This window comes from Terrapene carolina, unplaced genomic scaffold (assembly GCF_002925995.2).
Source record: "Terrapene carolina triunguis isolate 2854851 unplaced genomic scaffold, T_m_triunguis-2.0 Scaffold62, whole genome shotgun sequence".
Taxonomy (NCBI): Eukaryota; Metazoa; Chordata; order Testudines; family Emydidae; genus Terrapene; species Terrapene triunguis.
Window position 1 is genome coordinate 40,352,136 of NW_020664413.1, and position 21,908 is coordinate 40,374,043.

The 21,908-nt window shown below is 41.0% G+C and overlaps 1 protein-coding gene across 2 annotated transcripts in view; it reads right to left on the minus strand.

Annotated features, from left to right (window-relative positions):
- Positions 1-21,908, minus strand: part of LNPK (lunapark, ER junction formation factor) — a 74,041-nt gene that overhangs the window by 14,733 nt on the left and 37,400 nt on the right. For both annotated transcript variants that reach the window (XM_026647590.1, XM_026647589.1), the window contains exons 9-12: positions 20,192-20,416; positions 6,074-6,179; positions 5,258-5,328; positions 3,105-3,275 (exon numbers count right to left, since the gene is read on the minus strand). In XM_026647590.1, coding sequence (XP_026503375.1) covers positions 3,105-3,275; positions 5,258-5,328; positions 6,074-6,179; positions 20,192-20,416 — 573 coding nt within the window. The remainder of the gene's footprint in view (positions 1-3,104; positions 3,276-5,257; positions 5,329-6,073; positions 6,180-20,191; positions 20,417-21,908) is intronic.

Genomic DNA, 21,908 nt, shown 5'->3' on the forward strand with positions numbered 1-21,908 from the left:
GGCTCCAGCTGCGCTGGGGAAGCGCCGGCTGGGGGTGCAGGGTCTGGAGGCTGCCCAGCAAACCGTGAAGCCAGTAGCGCTCGGGCAGCCCTTTTCGCGTGGCTGGGAGGGAGGAGGGGGAGTTAGGGCGGGGACTTTGGGGGAAGGGGCGGAGTTGGGGCAGGGAAGGGGATGGGAAAGGGGCGGGGCCAGGGCCCGTGGAGTGTCCTCTTTTTTTATTTTTTAAATATGGTAACCCTAGTGGAGCTGGGCCTCTGGGTTCTGAATATTGCTGGTGCTCGAGCACCACGTGGGTATGGAACTCGCCGCCTATGCACACTGGTAAAACCAAATTGATGGCCATCATGATTTTCATGATTAAAAAAATCAGTTGAAAGATGATCCCATAGTTAATACATTTCAATATAGGGAATATTAATGTAACATACCTGAGAAAATACAAAGAAAAAATACTTCTTTTCAGAGAAGCAGAATTACAAGGTATCGTCTTTAAAGACAGTTTGCTTCACCAGCAAGATTTTCTCTCTATGAAGACTGAGTTCACAGATAAAAGCAACTACACCCTGGGCTGCTTTAATTTATGCTGGGGACAGTTACAGTTACAGTCAGCTTCAAGAGCAAGTGGGGCCTGTAAACAGCTACTTTGGAGTTCCTTCACTTAGTTGCACCCAATAAATTCTGGGTGCAGCAAAGGATTGAGCCTGAAACCTCTTGGCTAAAGAGATTAAAAGGTAGGAAAGGTGGGAAGACTAATAAAGCCAATATGGCTCCATCAGGAGCTCTTTAATTATATGAAAAATCAAAAAGGAATCCTACACAAAGTGGAGAGATGGACAAATTGCATGAGTTTCTTCCTCCTTGTTGTTAATATTAATTGTTAAGCATCTGGCCACGGTTAACCTTATTAGTGAATGCTGAAGCAAAATTGGCATTAAACACCTCAGCCTTTTTGATGTCATCAGTTATTAGGCTCTCCTTCCCCGTTAAGTAGAAGATCTACACCTTCCTTAGAGTTCATCTACACTGCAACGTAAGACCATGCTTGAGCCCGGGCTGAAGCCAAACCTGACCAATGCAAAAAGGTTAAAAAAATTAGGCATGTTAGGTTCGAGAAAAGAAGACTGAAGGAGGTCCTAATAACAGTCTTCAAATATAAGGGCCATTATAAATAAGATGATCAATTGTTCTCCATGTCTACTTCTTGTCCTCCCTTCAGCTTAATCTGCAGCAAGGGAGATTTAAATTAGATGTTAGAAAACCCTTTCTAACTATAAGTGTAGCTAAGTTCTGGAAGAGATTACCAAGGGAGAATGGGAAATCCCCATCACTTTTAGGAACAAGTTGGATAAACCCTGTCAGGGACGGTGTAGGTTTTCTTGGTCCTGCCTAAACTCAAGGTTTCTTCCAGCCCTGCAGTTCTATGATTTTATGATTAAGTAGGATTGACTAGAAACTGGAGAACACAACAAGGCCCTGAATAAGGGCTAAAGCAGCAAGAGGCACTCCCACATCAGAGCCACTGAGCAGCTCCTTCGCTGACCAATCAGAAAGGAACTGTCTGGAATGTTCTGGAGCCTCTAAGGTTATGTCTACACTGCGAAGAAAAACTCACAGTGCCAAATCTCAGAGCCCAGGTCAATTGGTTCAGGCTGTGGGATTAAAAATAGCAGTGTAGACATCCCAACTCACGCGGGAGCGCTGGCTCTGGAAGCCAGAGAGGGTGGATGGTGGTGGAGCCTGTGTCCCAGCTCGAATGGGATGTCTACACCTCTATTTTTAGCCCCGCACCCCAAAGCCGAGGAGCCCGAATCAATTGACCTGAACTCTGAGACTCCATGCTTCAGGTTTTCCTTTGCGGTGTAGACATACCCTGAGGTACGTGAAGTTGGAGCATATTCAGTAAGTTAGAGCTGCAGGTGCCTCACTGGATCAAATTTCTCAAGACCTAGAGGCAGTTTCCCACATGACTCATGCTGAGGCAGGAGACATCAGTAATGAGAATTCTGTACAAGTGGTATTTTTAGAGAACTGCAGCACTATTAGCAAGTAATTAGACACTAATTGTGTGTGTTTTTAACCAGTTTAAGCCATTAAAGATCTTAATACACCACTACAAAAAACCCCACATTTATTAATCTGTCCTCTGTGCAATGGCAAAGATGATCACCCTGCCTCTTCATGCCACATACAAAGTGAAAGACAATGCCACTCTGTCCCCAACATGAAAAGATTACAACGGAAGGGAGTTTTATTTGTTAAACTACTAGAACTATTTCCTGTAGTCAGCTGCCTTTTAAACCTCTTCAGCTAAGCACATAGTGACATGAACTGCTCCATACTCCCCAGCCCCACATGCTTGAGATCTTGTCTGGTTTGAACCAAACCGTAGAGAAATCCATACCTCTTTAGTAAGTAATCAAAATTAAGTCTAACTGAAGATTCTTTGGTTTTAATTACAACTATTTTCTAAACTCTCCTGAAAACATTGCATCTTCTTGTTGGTTGAACACTAGACACCTACTGTATTTGCAGACTATAAAACTTCTCAAAAGGAACTTTGTTAAATTAAAATTGACAATTTGTCTTTGAACTCTTGATTTTAAGCAAGGCAGTTTTACTAGATTTTCCTGCCCTGGGGAAAATAGCAAAACTAACTTAAGGAACAAAGGCAGGAATTTCAACCCACCTCAACCAAATGACCTGCTGAAAAAACAGTGAAATTTAACCACTTAGGGGCAGATTGTTTTGTTAACTATGCACGTAATAGACAGTTTAGGTTTGCTATTTGTTTATCAATGATAAAAAACAGGGATTTCATTAGGCAGTATTTTCAAAGGGAAAATAAACTTGCCAGACATGAGTGAAGTAAGACTGAATTTTAAGGAGTTGTATGGCTAAAAACCCTTCAGCAATGCAGATGAAGAGTAAACTACAAACACTAAGGAACAAACAATGCAAAATACACACACTACAGGAGAACAAAAAGGTTAGAATACTTTAAAAACTGCTGCACTTTAAGGAAAAAAGGCTGAACCAAGAAGAGTAGTGACAAAAGGATTTCAATGAAAATTAATAATGGCAAGCTTCACAGGATTAGTACACACCTTCCCGTGGTGGATTCTCTTGAAGTTTTACCCCTCCAGAATGCAAAGGTTCAACCGTAGTCAGCAATTCTGTTGGCTGCCTCTTTTCACAGCTGAAGTCTGGGAGTCGTGGAGCTTGCGGTCTAGTTTTTCTTGCAGGATTCAGGAAAAAGCAGTATGCACACCTAAATGCTGCACAAAGGTTTACAAAAGCATACACAATAATAGTCTCACTAAGTTGACTTCAAGTCTCAACATACTAGTGTTCTGATACATATTTCCCAAGAAATAAAACTTTGAGTTTCCAAAAAATAAAGCAACGTGACAATATTAAGACACTAAAGGACCTTTGTTTTTAAATTAAAAAATAGTTTTAAAAAATTGGTTAATAGAGCTATGTAGCATGTCTTCCAACTTCAGGCTTAAGAGCATCACCACCAAACCTACTCGGGCCCCTCTATACTACTTCGATTTTCCTCTGTGCGCTGTTGAATGCATGTTCACTTTCAGCTCTGCTGCTGCTACTTGTGAACATTTCTGGAAGGCATTACTAGGGGTGTCACAAACATCAACAAAACATGCACCTCATGATACACACAGTATTGCCAAATGCATAAACTGAATCTTTTATCTATGATTTGGAGTCATTGTGTATGGAAGAAAAGTATACTTAAAGACTTATAATATAAGACCATTCTCTTGTTTTGTTTTATAAATAGTCCAGTATGGATATCCATTGCCTTTAAATTATTCTGTCAATTACTACTCAGGCATTTCCTTCCCTGAGGGCTACACCTTGATGTGGTGGGAAGACTTGAGAGTTCTCATGACCTGGAGAGCTATGCCAACAGGAGTTTAACTTCTGGTAGGACCACTCCAGCCAGCCAGGTCAAAGACTAGGGACCAGACAGAAAGCAGTCCATTGCTGGATTAGACAAGACTCCTAGCCCCAGTAGGCAGCTCGTCTAGGAGAAGTCATACTCTGTATTAAAACCGGAGCTAGCCAGTCATGGCCCACAGACTTTGGTGGAGCAGCCACTTTCTTCTTCAGGCTGCAGCGACCTTAGCAAGTGAAATTGGCACAGCCCAGGCACTAGGCTGTGGTGACTTTGGCCATCAATGGGATCGGCTTATGATTGTCTCAATTGTTTCTCCTGCACCTCACAAAGTGCTGCATCTTTGTTTGGCAGACCATCTGCACCGACAAAATGACCAAAAAGGATGAGAGAATTACGACCAACTTGCTACTACTTTGAAAAATTCTTTGTGTAGGTCTACAGTCCTTAAATGTACCTCATCCATCAAACTCGATGGGAGTCTACATTATTACTTGAAAAATAATCTGCTCTCGTGGCATTTAGTAAGGAAAGCCACATTTGTGTTGGAAAAACATTATATGCTGTCCAATAATTTAAAAATACACTTTTACAAAAGACCAAACAAAAGTCCCTTTCTTGCACATTTTGACTGTTTGTTGCTCAGACTGATACACAGCATGCATGCTGTAATATCAATCAGAAATAAAATAATATATTGCCTATTGTGCTGTATATTTTCTCCCAAACAGAGAGACAGACCCCCATGCGCAATGGAAAGAAAAGAGAGATGCCTGAAACTATTTCTTAAACATTAGACTTACTGTAGTTTTATTTTGCCTCTTTTGTACATCATCTGTGTTCAATAAAGAACTGTGTCTGTCTTAAGTTATTGTCAGCCATAAATTGACATATAACCTCCAGGGCTTGTTCCTACTCCTGTTTTGATGCCTCCCTGAGATCTTCTTGCCAAAACAAGATTTTCTTTAAGTTCTGGTAAAACGGAGCACTTTAATGTCAGATAGTTTTTAGCTATAAAACCCTTTTGAGAACTATTCATAGCCCGTAGTGATTCTCAAGGATGTTTTGGAAGAGGCTTATTTCTCCTGAATAGTTTTACACACACAATATCCTTGGCCTAAAAGTTGTAATAAAGTACTTTTTTAAAACTTAAAATGTATCCTAAGCTACTGAATAGTAAATTACCATAAGTGGCATTTCTTAGCTTGTACTAAGTACTTAACTAGAATCAAAATGTTACAGTGCTGTAACAGTCTCTAATGAAGTACAAAACATATATTTGAGAAGTATTTTTTTTTTTTTTTTTAAAAAGAACAGACTATGCAAGTTAGTTCTTACCAATGTATTCAAATTCCTCCTTCAGAGCCATACCATTATGAGAAAAACACTGTTGACATATAAGGGCATACCTTAAAAAAAAAAATAAAAAAAAAATACAGGTGTTAAGTTGAAGCTAAGTATTGAGACAATGGAACTGCTGTATAGTATTTAAGCTGAGCAACTTTTAATATACTTAAAATATTAACAAGTAATGCCCAATTCATTTATGAAAAATGTACTGTAAGCAGGGTCTCTTCACTTATACATCAGCAAAAGACAAGTTTTTAATCATAATCTTAAGAATTAAACCAAGATGGCTAGCGCTTAACCGGTCACATAGCTGCAATTTAAGTGTCTAACTGTTTCATACTAGACTCAATAGAAGCCACATCAAAAATACTGGTAATTCAACTTTTATGGTGAAATACAATGATCTGATTAATAGCTCCTCTAACAGAGTTAGCAGGCCAGCTCAAGTGGGTTTGGGACACCTTCAGCAGGCAATTAGTTATAAGCAATTAAAAATACGACATATGAAAAAAAATTAAGAGTCTCGGATGTTTTTAGGTGATAGTTTAATTCATTCTCCCACTCACGCTTCAATAAGGCTTTTCTTTTTCACTAGAGCACTATCATTTTAAAACTGCTCGTGCTAGAGTTTACGCTCCCGAGAGTGGGGTAAAAGAGAGTTCAGTTCATTAGGAAAACTGTATATAAAGCCAGCAACAAACATAAGCAGCAGAATTCTAGAATATCTAATCCTGCACAAACAAAAACCAGACTTAACTCATTGTACATGTGCTTTGTTACTTACTATCATTAGCAAAATGTTACCTGTTCTGTGGACCATCACCAACTAAGTATTCAACAACTCTATCCAAAGCTCCCCTTTCTCGAGGAAGAATAGGTCTTGCTAAAGGAGGGCCTGGTGGATGGAGACCTAACAAATGAAGTAAACATAATGAATTGACTTTTAACTACAAAGTCCTACTACATAATGCACTAGTTTTACTGTACATGCTAATACAGTGTATTAATATGTGCAGTATTTCCAAACTGTCCCATTTGTGAAATCCACTAGGGAAGTTGTACCACTTTAGTTCAAGCTCAACATACCTGGACTGCAGCTAGTTTTCTTTTTTCCAATATGTCATTCTTAAAATGCAATTGCTCTTGCTGTTTGAATGTTTCAGTTTTATCAGTTACTAAATGTGGAATCAAAGTTATGATTTCTAAATCACTTATTTAAAACTACTGGTAAGTTTAATACTAAAGTTACTGTTGTTCAAAAGTGAAATCTTTGAGGAAAAGGATTATTAAAAAAGCAAAAATCCACCCTTGCAAACTGAAGAACATTTGAAGGAATGTGTATGAACACACAACATGCCCAATTCTCATTTATCTTAAGGCCCTTTAACACCATGCTGTCAGCGTAAAGGGGTGCTTACAGTGGGTGTAAATATAAAAGCACACACTGGTGCTTGTGTATTTGCTGGAACAAGGGATCTCACCTCAAAACACTTTTGCTCTCACTGCCTATATTAGCCAGACTAGACAGAAACTAGGGGGAAAATGTTCACCTGCCCCTCAAATGTAGATTACCAAAAATCCAAAAGGTTAGACAAAGTCAGTCTAGATAGCTCAAAATTAGATTCTTAAAAATATAATCTTGCATATCAGCATCTTAATACCAACAATGGACAACAGATTCTCTCTTAGTACCAAAATGGCATTACTTAAAAATAGGTACTGCAGCGAACAGATGAAGAACCCAAGATTGAACACAAAAATGCTGTTATAAAACAAAGAAATTAATAAACCACTGCATGGTGATGCTAAAGAGTGATCTCGTTTAGCATTACAGTAGTTGGAGAAGGCTATTGGTGCATTCTTCTCTGTTAATTTAAAGGATCAAACAGAAAAAAATTAAAGTAAATTTATGACCCCAAACTATTTTAGAGGGCAAGTCTTAACTTTTTGCATTGCCATTAATATTACAGGAAATTTATGAACACCTGTGGTAGAAAATCTATCAACCGTTGCTTCAATGAAGTTTCATCTCTAACAGAGATACCATATTATGGATCACCTCCCTCCCATTTAAAATCATGAAATCTCCCTTTTGGAAACTTTGGCAGTTGATGCAACATGAAAAAATAGTGATGAGGAAGAATTTATGTACTTTTAGTCATCTTTCTTAAGTGTTTTGTCCTCTCAAATGAATTAATCTCACAATCAGATTTTGCTTCTTTTTGTCTCCCCTCACATATAGAAATAAGACCACCCAACTCTCCATAGACCAGAGTTTGGGAACAGCGGGTCTGCTGTACAAGACATAGGCAACCTTAAAAACCTGCAAATTCTATTTCCTGTAGCTTTAACTCTTCTCTTCCTTACTCCTGAAGTGGTCAGCCACATTATGGAAAAATTCATGTCAAATTAACTTTTCAAATCTAAGTAGTCTCAATTACACAAAACCAGTCAAGTATTAAAAATTATTATTTCATCTCCCTAAACTCACACATTAGCGGTCAAGAGTCAAAATTTGGCCAAGAGCTTAACGAATAACAACAACACAGGTACCCTGTGATACACTGATAACAAATACTGGACAGATTTTACTACTGTCATTTCCAGCTGCCTCCTCTGCCATTACTGGATGCCTACATAAACACACTGAGTAGCATTCTATGTTTTAAAGAGAAATTTGCCTCCAACCCAAAATAGTTCTATGCCCTGAAATTTGCAATTCTCTAATCTTCAGAAATAAATCTTACATTGCCATATCATTCTTCTAGTGTCCCATAAGTGAGTTTGAAAGTTTGCCCAGACTTTATACTGAAGATTTTTTGTTCCAAATTTTAGAAGTTCATCAGTCAGCAAAACTCAAACTGCTTTTGAAAACAGGGTAACAATGCAGGTGGTGAGGATGAACAGCTTTGGCTTAGACTTCATCCACACTTAACTTTTATGTTTAATAAATCTGAATTGAAAGCATTTATTAGTAGATTAAAGCTACAACCCAAATGCTGATTCATGAATAACCAATTTTAAGGTAAACAAAAGTTAACTAACATTAATTACAATGTACTGTTACAGTACCATTAAATGTCAAGGCCCTAAAATTGAGACATCCCTCAAAATGCAACACAGGAAAATTTCTGATGAAGTTTTTTTGGTAATGATTCACAAACAAACAATGCACTTTGAATGAAAAGGGCCTTTGAAAACCTACGTTTAAAGACAATAAAAAATGCTGACAGAAAAGGGTTAGTGTTTTCCATAACTCCCCACTCCTGCAATAGATTAAGGGTTAGAAAAGTGACATATGTGTACTGAAATATAGAATGAAGAACTGCTAAATGGTAAAATTAAGAGCTTTGTAAGCTATATTTTAATAATTTGTAATTATGGATAGTGAATGGGTTTAGATGAGGTAACACTTAGGCTTTGCCTGGCATAAGTGTGGTTTTGCCAATTCTTCTTTGATATAAATTGCTGTTTTGTTTAAAATATTATTGCTGGCAAGATACATAATGTGTCATGTTGGAAGATGTAAATAAGAGATACAAATATGTAATGATAAATATAAAATCCCAGTTTTCTGGGAAAGCTAGGAACAGGGTGACATAGAATGACATGACCCCAAAACTGCAAAACCAGCAGGAAAATTCAGAAGTTGGGTAATTGAAGTTTGCGCGTGCATATTGTATGGGTTATACGCACACACAAAAATGAAGGGGTGATGTGGTAAAAGCCTAGTGGATAAAATTAAGTAATCTGTAATGTAAAAACGTATAAAAGACTCAAGTCAACAAAGCCCAAACTAGAGAGACACTGCACCAGAAACTGCAGGAACAGGACTGAAGGACTAGACCAAGAGATCAGAGAAAGTGATGATCATCATGGAAGGTAGAAGAACTTTCCAGTGCCCTGGAATGCAGTAATTTGGGCCCATTTACCTATTCCATCTGGTCTGTTATTGGCATAAGCATACGTTCAGACATTATAAGTGACAATACTTCTGTCTGAAATTGTATAAAGGCAAAAATTGATTAAGCCTAAATTGGGTGGACTTGTGACTCAGTTTCCCACTTTAATATCCAACATTGGCATCCCTGGGTGGCATGAGTCCATGATGTCTTGTTCCCACTTCTGGCTCTTCAAGATTATGAAGGCTCCAGATACTATCAAGGCTTGGAAGGCTGTAGAGAACAGTGCCCTGGCCTCCAGCCATGGTGTTGTCCAACACCGAGACAAGAAAGTAAGTTCTCATAATCATAATGGAAGAGTATGTTAATATAATTTGCCACAGAGGGATTTGATAGAAAAGTCTTACCCAAGGAAGAACCTTGGGACATAGTTAAAAAGACTTAAGAGTAAAGTTGGGAATAATAAGAAATATAAAAATTCCCATGAACTATATATGGAAGTAGTATATTTAATAATTTTGTGTCTGAGGGACAAGTTAAAGAATGCTGCAAACAGTTAAAAGTACAGAATAGAGAAGATGTGGCTAATGATCAAATGACAAACTACAGTATTTGCTCTTGGTAAAAATCACTGAGCTATGACAGTGAGAAACTAAGCACAACACAGATTATTGTGCAGTTATGGAAAGACAGAACACACAGTAATATGTCCAAGAATATAAAGTGCAGTCAAACTATAGAGAATTTAAGGAAACGTAAGGACATTGGTACTAGTGAGGACTTGTCCTATCTGTACCTTTGGGAAGAAGATAATGGCTATTCTGATTTGTATTCCCCCTCAACCTATAAACCTTTTTGCTAAAATGCTGGCCAGTAGTAACATTAAAGATTATAGACCTCTCTCATTGTTAAAAGTTTGTGTTAAGTCACGGAAGGACAAATTCAGTGGTGGATGCCACTCACCACAAGGATCCATGAAAATATGTTTGTTTGTGCTAGAAACAGAGAAAAAGGTTGGGAGGGGGCAGTGTGGGAGGGCGCTCTGGGCTGAGCCTGGGGCAGGGGGTTGGGGTGCAGAAGGGGGCTCTGGGCTGGGGCAGAATGGTGGGGTGCAGGGTGTGGGCTCTGGGAGGGGGCTCAGGGCTGAAGCAGGAGGTATGGGGTGCTGGCTCTGGAAGGGGGTCAAGACTGGGGCAGAGTGTTGGGGTGCAGTAGGGGGTACAGGGTGCTGGCTCTAGGAGGGGGGTCAGGGCTGGGGGTTCGGGTGCAGGAGGGGGTTTCGGGTGCTGGCTCTGAGCAGGGGCTTAGGGCGGGGCTTGGGATGCAGGAGGGGGGTCAGAGTGCAGGAGAGGGTTTGGGGTGCTGGCTCCGGGAGGGGGCTCAGGGATGGGGTGTGGCCTCCCGCTGGGCAGCACTTACCTCCAGCGGCTCCCAGTTGGCGGTGGGTGCAGTTAGGCTAAGGCAGGCTCCCTGCCTACCCCAGTCCCACACCGCTCCTGGAAGAGGCCAACCCGCGCTGTCCCTCTGTGCAAGCCCCACCCCACACAACTCTCCCGGCCAATGGGAGCTGTGAGGGAGGTGCTTGCAGGCAGGAGCAGCGTGTGGAGGGAGACTCCGGCCCCACCCACGGGGCTGTGGGGCTGCGCTGGCCGCTTCTGGGAGTGGCGTGGGGCCGGGGTAGGCAGGGAATGTGCCTTAGTGGCAGCCACACTACGCCACGAGAGATTGCGATCAACTGGGAGATCCTCTAGGATTGACCAGTCGATTGCAATCAACTGATTGGTGACCACTGTTCTAGACTAATACATAGTCTTACTTCAAAAGGCAGCTTTGCATATACACACAGACTAATGTATTATCATAATACATATATCTGATGCAATGTATTGTATTTTCCTAATAAAACAAAAAGTAGGTTGAAAATCAGAAAAAAACAGAATAATACTTTTTGTAAAACTCGGGAATTTTTCAGTAAAAATCTGTTTAAACTGAAAATGAAGGGGCTTATAAGTTATATGTTTATTTCGTAATTTTTTGTTTTATATATTGTAGGCACCTGTGTTTTGAAGAGCTCAAAATATCGGGGAAAAACACTTATGAATGGCTCAGTCCTCAAACCAAATACAATCTGAGTTTATATATTTGTGGCATAACTTGCCAATTGAGGAGCATCAAAAACCCACATTAATCAGTTAAAAATGTTTAAAGGGAAAACATAATATTGTTAATATTTTGCAAAATGGTTATTGGAATATTTTCTAAAATGCTTTTTAAATTACTAAATTAAACTGTATTAAAACAAACTGTAATTTTTAGGAACAACAGGCTTCTCTTGGGAGTTTATAGCTGAATATACAGAAATAGTTGCTCCTTCATATAGTTTACTTTAAAAAGGTAATAGTTGGGAATGGAACCCACAAGTGACTGAAGCAGTCACTAAATTGAAAGAGGTATTAGCCTCAATTCCAGTGTTGGTTCAGTCTGACTATTCACAACCTTTTGTGTTGGAATTAGCTGCTACAGAAATAGCACTGGCAGTCACCTTGGGTCAGCATAGGAATTCAAAACTCAGACCAACTGCTTATGCATTGAGATACTAGCTCCTGTAGAACAGAAATATACCTGGTATGAAAGACATGTTAGCTACATTTGGGATGATAAGCATTTTGCTTATATTGTGGGACCATCATCTTTAATTATCAATATACACCCCAGTCCAATTCTTGTTATTTGCCCAAGTATTAATGGAAACCCCGAAGAGGGCTAATCAGTCACAATAATGAGGAAGCTGAAAATCACACTATAGCTATAGGTAATGTGAAATGCAATGGGTACATATATATTGACAGATGCTTAACAAGCTTTAAAAGGTATCCACATAGGGAAAATGCACAGCCTCATTACCAACAAATATCTGCTGGACTGGTATAGGAATGAAACAACTAGTCACAGAGGTTAATATCCTCTGGAATCTAGCTGTGGTAACAATGTCACCTCTTAATTATAATTACTATACAAAAGGCTATTTTTTAAAGTCTTTCCCCCCACTTTCACTGCCAATAAAGCATCCTCAAAGACTCCAATTTTAAGGAACATGTCCAGCCATGTACCTCACATACTGGAAGACACATGGATGGTGGCAAGCACCTCTTCTGGACTGCTGCACAGAGGTGCAAGCCAAATGGATCTGTTGATGTGATGCCCTAGGAGCCATGCAACAAATCTGTGGTATAGATCATAATAATGAAACAGAAACCCAAGAAAGAAATCTCAACTGCCAATACAGCTGAGTACCTTGAATAGACATAAAACATGTGGGAAATAAAGACTACTGTGTGGTTATACAACAGTAAAAATACAATCATGGAGGGAAAGTGTGCCCATTCAATCAGCTCAATTGGTATTTTATTCTTAAATTCAAAACTATAATTGAATTACTCAAAATTATACCTATACTCAAATTTGTTGAGCCAGTAACAGGAAAAAGTCAACTAAGCTTTGGCACTAAGGCTATGCAATTACTTCCTAACTTTAAAATACCTATTGTAAAATTAAATCTGCACTTAAAAGTATTTATTAAAATAACATACAAACCATAGAATTCACATGCAAGAACAATTAAATACAATAGATAATTAGATAGTGTGTTACAGCCAGTTACTAGGACCAAATGAATACAATTGGGGAACATCCAGATATGGCATTTAGTTTTAAGATAATATTATGGATACAAGTGTTGATAATTGTAGTAATGCTTATAATGTGTTCAAGATAAAGTGGATTTGTGGCTCAGTTTCCCACTTGAAGCCCAACAAAAATCAGTTAATCTGATGAAAGCTATAAAAATGAATAGTTATGCTTTCTACCATCTTCAGTTGGCTTGAAGACTCTATCCCATCCTTATGGAGGATGACCAGTTATACTGTCTTTATCACCTCCTCGCTGGACTACTGCAATGCAATATACTTGGACAAGAAGCCATCAATGCTTAGGAAACTCAGAGTATAGACTGTTGAAGCATGTTACCTAAGCAACATGGGTTATGATGAGCACATCAAACGTGCTCTCTGCTCTGACACTGGTTTCCCCACAGACTATCCAATCAAGTTCAAGATCTTGGTCCTTATCTTCAAAGTTGCTTAATGGCTAGGCAGAGAATATTGAAGAGACTGCCTAAAGCACCAGAAGGAAGTGCTCTCTCAACAACTCTGCTCCTCAGGCACAACAGAACTTACTACCTTTAGTATTTCTACTTTAAGAGTAAAGCTCGCCTGTGCAGGAGATAAAGCCTTCTTTGGTAGACAGTTCCAGACCGTGGAATAAACGCCCACAGGAACTAGCTACCACCACAAACCTGAGCATCTACCACTTAAAGTGAAATGTACCTTTGCCTTCCCTAACAAAACATAAAGCAGCATGTATTCATGTATAAGTATATAATACTAAACTGTACAAGATTTCACCCCGGGGGAGAAGGTGAGAGAAAAAGTTAACCACACATGACAGATGTTCATCAGATTGCTCAATGCACTACTGCAAAAAACTCTCAGATACTACAGTGATGAGGGCTGTATAAGAACCTGAACAGAACACAATATATGGAAGAATCATATTAATGACATGCTGTGTCAAGACAGACAAGCGCTATAATTATACACAGTAATGAGGGCAACCCAAAAAAAGACAGTTACCTCTTTTTTTGTAACTGGTGGTGTTCTTCGAGATATGTTGCTCATGTCCATTCCATTGTAGGTGTGTGCGCGCTCGCCACATACACCAGTGCTGGAAGTTTTTCCCTCAGCAGTATCCATAGGGGACCAGCTCTGGCGCCCTCTGGAGTGGCACACGTATGCCGTGGTATAAGGGGCGCTGCCGGCTCCCCCCACCCTCAGTTCCTTTTTGCCGGAAACTCCGACAGTGGGGAAGGAGGACGGGTCATGGAATAGACATGAGAAACATCTCGAAGAACACCAGTTATGGAAAAGGTAACTGTCTGTTCTTCTTCGAGTGCTTGCTCATGTCCATTCCATTGTAGGTGACTCCCAAGCAGTACCACCAGAGGCGGGTAGGAGTTCATGGACGTGTCGATTGCAACACAGCTCTGCCAAATCCAGCGTCATCTCTGGCCTACTGAGTGATGGCGTAATGCATCGTAAACGTGTGCACTGAAGACCATGTGTCCACAGATGTCCTGGATGGGGATGTGCACTAGGAAGACTGCTGAGGACGCTTGAGCTCTGGTCGAGTGGGCCTTCAATATAGGCAGCAGTTCAGCCTGTGCTAACTCATAACAGAACCTCCGGATACAGGAGGTGATCCAGTTCGAGATCCTCTGCAAGGACACTGGAAGACCTTTCATCCTGTCCACTGTCCCAGTGAGGAGTTGGGTCGACCTTTGGAAGGGCTTGGTACGCTCCAGGTAGAACGCTAGGGTGTGCCAGACATCCAAGGTATGCAGCCGCCTCTCCTCTGCGGTGGAGTGCAGCTTTGGATAGAGAACCGAGAGAAAGATATCCTGGTTAACATAGAAGTGGGACACCACCTTAGGCAGGAATGCGGGATGGGGTCACAGCTGGACCTTGTCTTTGTAGAAAACTGTATAAGGAGCTCAGGAAGTAAAAACTTTAATTTCAGATACTTGTCTCGCCAAGGTAATGGTTACAAGGAAGGCAACCTTCCATGACAGGTGTGAAATGGAACAAGAGGCTAGGGGCTCAAAGGGAGGTCCTGTGAGCCTCAAGAGGATGAAGTTAAGGTCCCACTGTGGAACCGGATCCCAGACCGGTGAGAAGAGTTGCTCTAGGCCTTTTTGGAACTGGATGGACATGTCCTGTGAGAACACTGATTTTCCCTGGTGTGGAATGCCAATTGCATCCTGATAAAGGAAAAAGCAGGGCCTTGATGCTTAAGGTACAGCAGGTAATCCAGGATAGACTGCAAAGACCTTGTTGGGGAAATGCTACACAGGAGAATCGCTTCCACTTTGCTAGGTAAGTCGCTCTGGTGGAGGGCTTTCTGCTTTCCAAGAGGACTTGCTGTACCTGGCTGGAGCAGGCCCTCTCCTCCGTGTTCAACTATGCAGCAACCAAGCCGTGAGGTGAAGGAAGTGAAGGTTCAGGAGCTGCCCGTGGTCTTGTGAGAGAAGGTCTGGGCAGTGGCCATAGAGGGGCCACTGCCAGAGCCATGAGCTTGCTGAACCAGTGTTGGCGAGGCCACGCTGGAGAGATCATGATGACCCGTGCTTTGTTTGTTTTGACTTTTGCTAGGATCCTGCTGATGAGCGGAATCGGCAGGAATGCGTACATCAGATCCCCCTCCCACAACAGAAGGAAGGCATTGGAGACGGAGTCCCTGCCTAGGCCCTGGAAGGAACAGTATTGTTGGCACTTCCTGTTCTGTCTGGTGGCGAACAGGTCCACTCAGGAAGTTCCCCACCATTGGAAGAGCACTTGGACGATCTCTGGATGGAGGGACCACTCGTGGGGAGAGAAGAACCACCAGCTGAGGTGATCTGCCAGCACATTCCAGATCCTGGGGAGGTGCGACACCTCAAGGTGGATGTTGTAGTGGATACACAAGTCCCACAATCGGAGTGCTTCCTGGCAGAGAGCTGATGAACAGGCTCCCCCTTGCCTGTTGATGTAGATCATCGAAGCTGTGTTGTCCATGAGTATCAGTACCACTCAACCAGAAAGATGGGGCAGGAAGACGCTGCAGGCTAGGCAGACTGCTCTGAGTTCCCTGATGTTTATGTGCAACATCAGCTCCTCTGGGGACCACGTCCCTTGAGTTCGCAACGTGCCGAGATGCGCTCCCGAGCCAAGGTTGGAGGCATCCAATATCAGAAATACCAAGGGTCGAGGGTCGAACGGAACTCCTGCCAGCACCACCCTGGGGTCGTTCCACCACTGCAGGGAAGCTAGTATCTTTGGTGGGATTGTGACAACCTTGTCCAGATGGTCTCTGGACAGGGTGTAGACTGTTGTCAGTCACTGTTGAAGGGGTCGCGGCCTGAGCCTTGCATGACAGACAACACAAGTACATGCTGCCATGTGGCCCAACAGCCTGAGGCAGACCCGGGCTGTGGTGAGGGGATACGCAGAGACACTGGCAATGAGACTCGTCATCTTCTCGAATCAGTCTTGCGTCAGAAATGCTCTGGCATAGGTGGAGTCAAGGACCGCCCCGATTAATTCAATTCTTTGTACCGGGATTATCGTTGATTTTTCCTCGTTTATCAACAGGCCCAGGGCACAGCACGTGACCTGCAGTGCTGAGACATCACGCTGGATCTGAGACCTGGAGCGGCCCTTGATGAGCGAGTCATCGAGGTACGGGTAAACCTGGATACCCCGACACGTGAGGTAGGCAGCCACCACTGTCATGCACACAGCCTCGGGGCTGTAGCCAGACTGAACAGGTAATGAGTGGGACCCACCATGAAACACAGGAATTGTCTGTGTCCTTGGAATATTGATACGTGGAAGTACGCGTCCTTCAAATCAAGGGCGGCGTACCAGTCTCCCAGATCCAGGGAGGGAATGGAGGCCAGGGAGATCATGCGGATCAGTGACGGTGGCCTGGCAATCTACGCCTCACGCTTCTTGAGTGGTGCCAGTCCGTAGAGCGAGAGCAGGAGTGTGTTGGCTGCTGAAACAGGGAACTTCAGCCCAACCATGGTGACCAATACCAGCACTCCGGTGACTGGTAGCGAGGCTCTCAGGACCATCGCCTTGGGTTTCCGGAGCGGTCCCGAACACTGGGGGAATGGCTAGGTGGGTCCTGGTTTCGGGGCTGCAGGGACGGGCACACCTCCATGGGCCTGCACCCTGCCACTGGCAATCGGCGTCTCAGGCCTGACGAGCAGTGCCCTGAATGCGGAGACCAGTGGGCGCTCCGTTGGGCTGGCCTGCCGATGTCCAAGGCCTGATAGCTCCACACACACTATTACTGAAAAATTGCTTACTTTTTAATTTTTACCATATAATTATAAAATAAATCGATTGGCACATAAATATTTTACTTACATTTCAGTGTATAATATACAGAGCAGTATAAACAAGTCATTATCTGTATGAAATTTTAGTTTGTATTGACTTCACTAGTGCTTTTTATGTAGCCTGTTGTAAAACTAGGCAAATATCTAGATGAGTTGATGTACCCCCGGAAGACCTCTGCGTAACCCCAGGCATACATGTACCTCTGGTTGAGAACCACTGGTCCAAACTATCTATCTAAAACTACTTAAATTATCTAAACTAACAAACTACTAAACTATTTACATAAATTTAGAGTAAAACCACTAAGGGATGAGATTGCCTAAGCAACAAGAGGTTCCATCAACCATCACGGGCAGTAAGAAGGAACTTAAGAAGGGCAGGGTCGGTGGGGCCTTATGCCACCACCCAGCTCTAAAGGCAGCACTTTAAAATAGTGTTAAATATAAAAAATATGTTTTTAATTTATAAGGGGGAGTCGCACTCAGAAGCTTGCTGTGTGAAAGGGGTCACCAGTACGAAAAGTTTGAGAACCACTGTTTTAAGGTCACTGAGGCAAAACACTCCCATTAAAAAGGAGTGGGCATAGCTGAATACAGATGTGAATATAAAGCTTTAGAACACTCTGACAGCATATATAGTCTGGAAGAAAAGAAACTGAACACCTAAAATAGTCTAGTAATAATACTTTAAATGGAGGACTGAATTTTTAAGTATTATAAGACTCTCCATAACATTTTATATTGCAAGCACATTTACTTGCTACATGTTAATAGTCAATGCAGAGAAATACATAAAGAAACCTAGAGATATTAAACATGAGAACATGCTCCACAAGAGCATCTTCAATCACTTGCATACTAATAACTCTCAAACCATGCATCTTAGTCTTCATGCTGTTATGGACAACAGTAATTAATATAAACATCAAAAGCAATCATTGTACGAAGACTGGTCATTTTTGCAAAGCTTGGCAAACTCTCAACTACCTGCTGGTTATTAATTTTCAAACATATGGGAGCTCTGTTGTGGTTCATGTTAAATTGATTCTCTTCTACAAAATACAGTAATAAAAATGAATGAATATTCTTACTTTAGAGATAATTAAACCCATTCATATTTGTTGCAAGTGATGCATAAACTAAGGTGGAAAGAGATTTACTCTGATATTGAATTTAGTTTAGACTAAAATGTTGTGGTTTAGAGTGTACATGCACAAAAGTCAGGAAATCCAAAGATGTCTTCCACAGTAACCATGACATCTCACACAGTGTTTGCAATTTCTGTATATGAGAAATAAGTGAATCATCTTATATATACACACATACATATATATATATATATATATATATATATATCACACACACACACACACACACACACACACACACACATATAGCAGAAACTACATATATGCAAGGGAAACATGTCAGTTACTAAAGGAAACAATTTGATTTGTGCATGTAAAATATTAGCCACAAAACTTTCATTAATAGTTTCTTTTTACTTAAAAGACCTAGCAACTGTGCATTGCAATACACCCATTAAATACCTATTTCACTGTTCTATACTTAGAAGCTCAAATTCAAATAAACACAATTTAGTTCAATGTGCCTACATCTTAATATTGCTAAGGAAAATTACACACAGTTAAAATAATTAAATATGAGCAAACATTTAACCAATTATTTCAGCAACCCAACAAGGAGCATATGCTTTAGGTACATGCCAAGTTTAAACTTGTTAAACACTGCCATTAAGTAGAGCTGTCTCACTGCAATACATTTACTGGTGGGAAAACTTCACTTTGGTAACTTAAGAAGCTAATCAGGATTTACTAAAAACTTTCCCCAACACCTCAATTTTGTCTCAGAACCAACATTGGAAGTTTCACCATAAAGATAATTTTCAAGTAGTTAATTGTTCAAGAACAGGGCACTACAATTAAAGTGCCTTCTCTAATCATTCTATAGAATTTGCTACCATCGTAGGTCAGCATAAATTAACTTAATATGGTGAGAAGTTTAAATCCTGCTCCATTTAAAATCTTATCCCACTAAGTTGTTTTAAAGTATAGTAAAAATCCATTTCAAAATTAAATTGCCCAAGTTTCTCCTAACACAGAGAGAGAAAGATCATCAATGTACTGATATATTTTATTACCTAATGTAAGCCAAAAACTTAAAATAATCACTATAAACTATAAACCTTAAAACTAAGGGGACATAAGAAGTCACAGCTAAAAAAACTTCTTGGCAACAGTATAAAGAGAACAAAAACTACTCCACAGAATATGGATTAAATTGCAAAGAATGATACCAAGTATTTTTCATGGAGAATTTCCATTCTGAGTTTTGACCCAGAACTAAGCTGAAAAAGGCATCTGCAAAACAGGAGGCCCATTCAGAAGTGAACAGTTTGAAGTATCTTGTGTAACTCACTATTTTTTAAAACATCGCAACTGTTGCTAAACCCTTTTATTGCACTACAGTACAAAATTAACATGCCATTTTTCGAAAAATCCATCTATCTAGCAGAAAAGATTTTTTTAGGGTACACAGTATTTTACACTATAACTCATGCTGCATCAACATCCCTGCTAGAATAAAAATTTAAATAAATGTCAAGATGCATAATAAAATATGTGCAGAGTTTAGTGAGAAAAGAATGTATACTGAAAGCGTTTTCCTTTTTACCTGATTTATACAAAATCTAGAGCTTTCCTAAACCATGAACATAAAAAGGTATGTTATACTGTTGACTACAGAATACTGCAAAGTTTTATTGCCATTTAAACAAAGAAGCCATAACAGTTAAATGAGCTCAGGCAATAGGTTTCAGTATCACAAGGTGCCAGCTGTAAAGAGTTATGGCTAATTGAATATGGAACTCCTGCTTAATCAGATAACTGCTCTGCTATTTCCAAATGAAATGCCATTTCCATACTGTCTGAAAATGGCCTGTTTTATTGGTAACCAGAGAAAACAATATAAACTGTAAATAACATTAAGTGCTCTGTTTACCCATTCCAGGCATTGAAGTAGCAGGGGATCCAGGACGTCTTGGTAACACATTTGACTGTAAGGCTGGTGCAACGGTTCTTTCTGGAGGTCCACCAGGAGCTGAAGCGTCCCTTTGCAGACCAGGAGATGCTGCTAGTGGACCTGGAACTTTGGGAGATCCCTGTTTAGGACTTACTGGGGTGGCTGCAGAGACATTTCTTTGAGCTGGGGTCCGCTGACGAATTTCTGACAGGAACATGTACATACTGAATTTAATATTCGATACCATATTGCAAGTAACAAAAAAAACAAAGTATTACTACACCTCTACCCCGGTATAACGTGACGCGATATAACACGAATTCTGATATAACGCCGTAAAGCAGCGCTCCAGAGGGGCGGGGCTGTGCACTCCAGTGGATTAAAGCAAGTTTGATATAACGCGGTTTCACCTATAACGCGGTAAGATTTTTTGGCTCCCGAGGACAGCGTTATATCAAGGTAGAGGTGTATTTTAATCAGTAAGAGAAGTAATAAATAGGAAGTCAAATACATGTATACAAGACTACGCTACAAAGACTAATCGTACTCTGATTAAGCATGCATTTCAGTACAAGCAGTTTGATCAAATACACAATCCTATATTTTAATACTAGCATTTGGTTAACAACTGGTATATACTCGGAACAAAGTGTCTCCAAAAGTGCACTAATAGAGAGGTAATTGCTTAGTATACATATTTTAGTGTACAAAATGAGACATTAATTGCTAGAATTAACTTGCTATACTCAAACAGAAAATCTGAACACACTGACTGAAGTCATTTTGCCTGCAACTGGTAAAGTATTCAGTCTGAATTCCCCAGCAGTATTGGCAGTACACACCCTTAATTTTCCAAATTAGAAAATCCAATGGTCCCTTCTTGTCTTAATCTATAATTTCAGTTTGCCCAGTTTCATCCACCCTACTCTAACACCCTATTTTTTTTGATTGTGTGCTTGATTTGTTATTGCAGCAACAATGCATTGAGGGGGAATGATGTACTATGGTGCTCCCTTCCTGCCTTTTTAAGAAAGAGAAAAGCATGCTCAGACTGAATTATAGGCTGGTCATTAATATGGCAAACAATTTAAGGGGACCTCTTCAATCTTCCTCACTCAGACAGAACTCCCAATTACACCAATAGGAATTTTGTTTGAGTACTGCATTGGGCTTTGGGCAGTTACAACCATTTATGGAAAAACTGAATAGCCGCTGACTTAGCCATCCAGAAATTTGTTAACAAAAAAGTGATACAAGTCAGGAACAGCTTTAATAATGAAATAGCATTTTTCTCTCACACAATTCTCTCTCCACTGGTTCCTAATTACCACTGGCACAACCATCTTCAGGCATCCGTGCCTGTCTCAAATACCTACGAAATAATGTACAACACTTGGAAATCCTAAACACAATGACAAACTCCTTCACTCCATCCTTCCCCACAACAATTTCACATTATCCAAACCATGGGCAGTAGGACGCAGGGCCGGCTCTGGCTTTTTTGCCGCCCTAGGCAAAAAAGCCACCAGCCGCGCCCCTCCCCCCCATTGCGGCAGGGGAGGGTGCCGACCCTGGCCGCGGGCCCAAAGTCCCCGACCAGCCGGAGCACCGGGGGGAGGGCGGAGAGCCCGGCCGGGGCTCTCCGCTCTCCCCGGTGGCCAGAGCGCCGGGGGGAGGGCGGAGAGCCCCCGGTGGC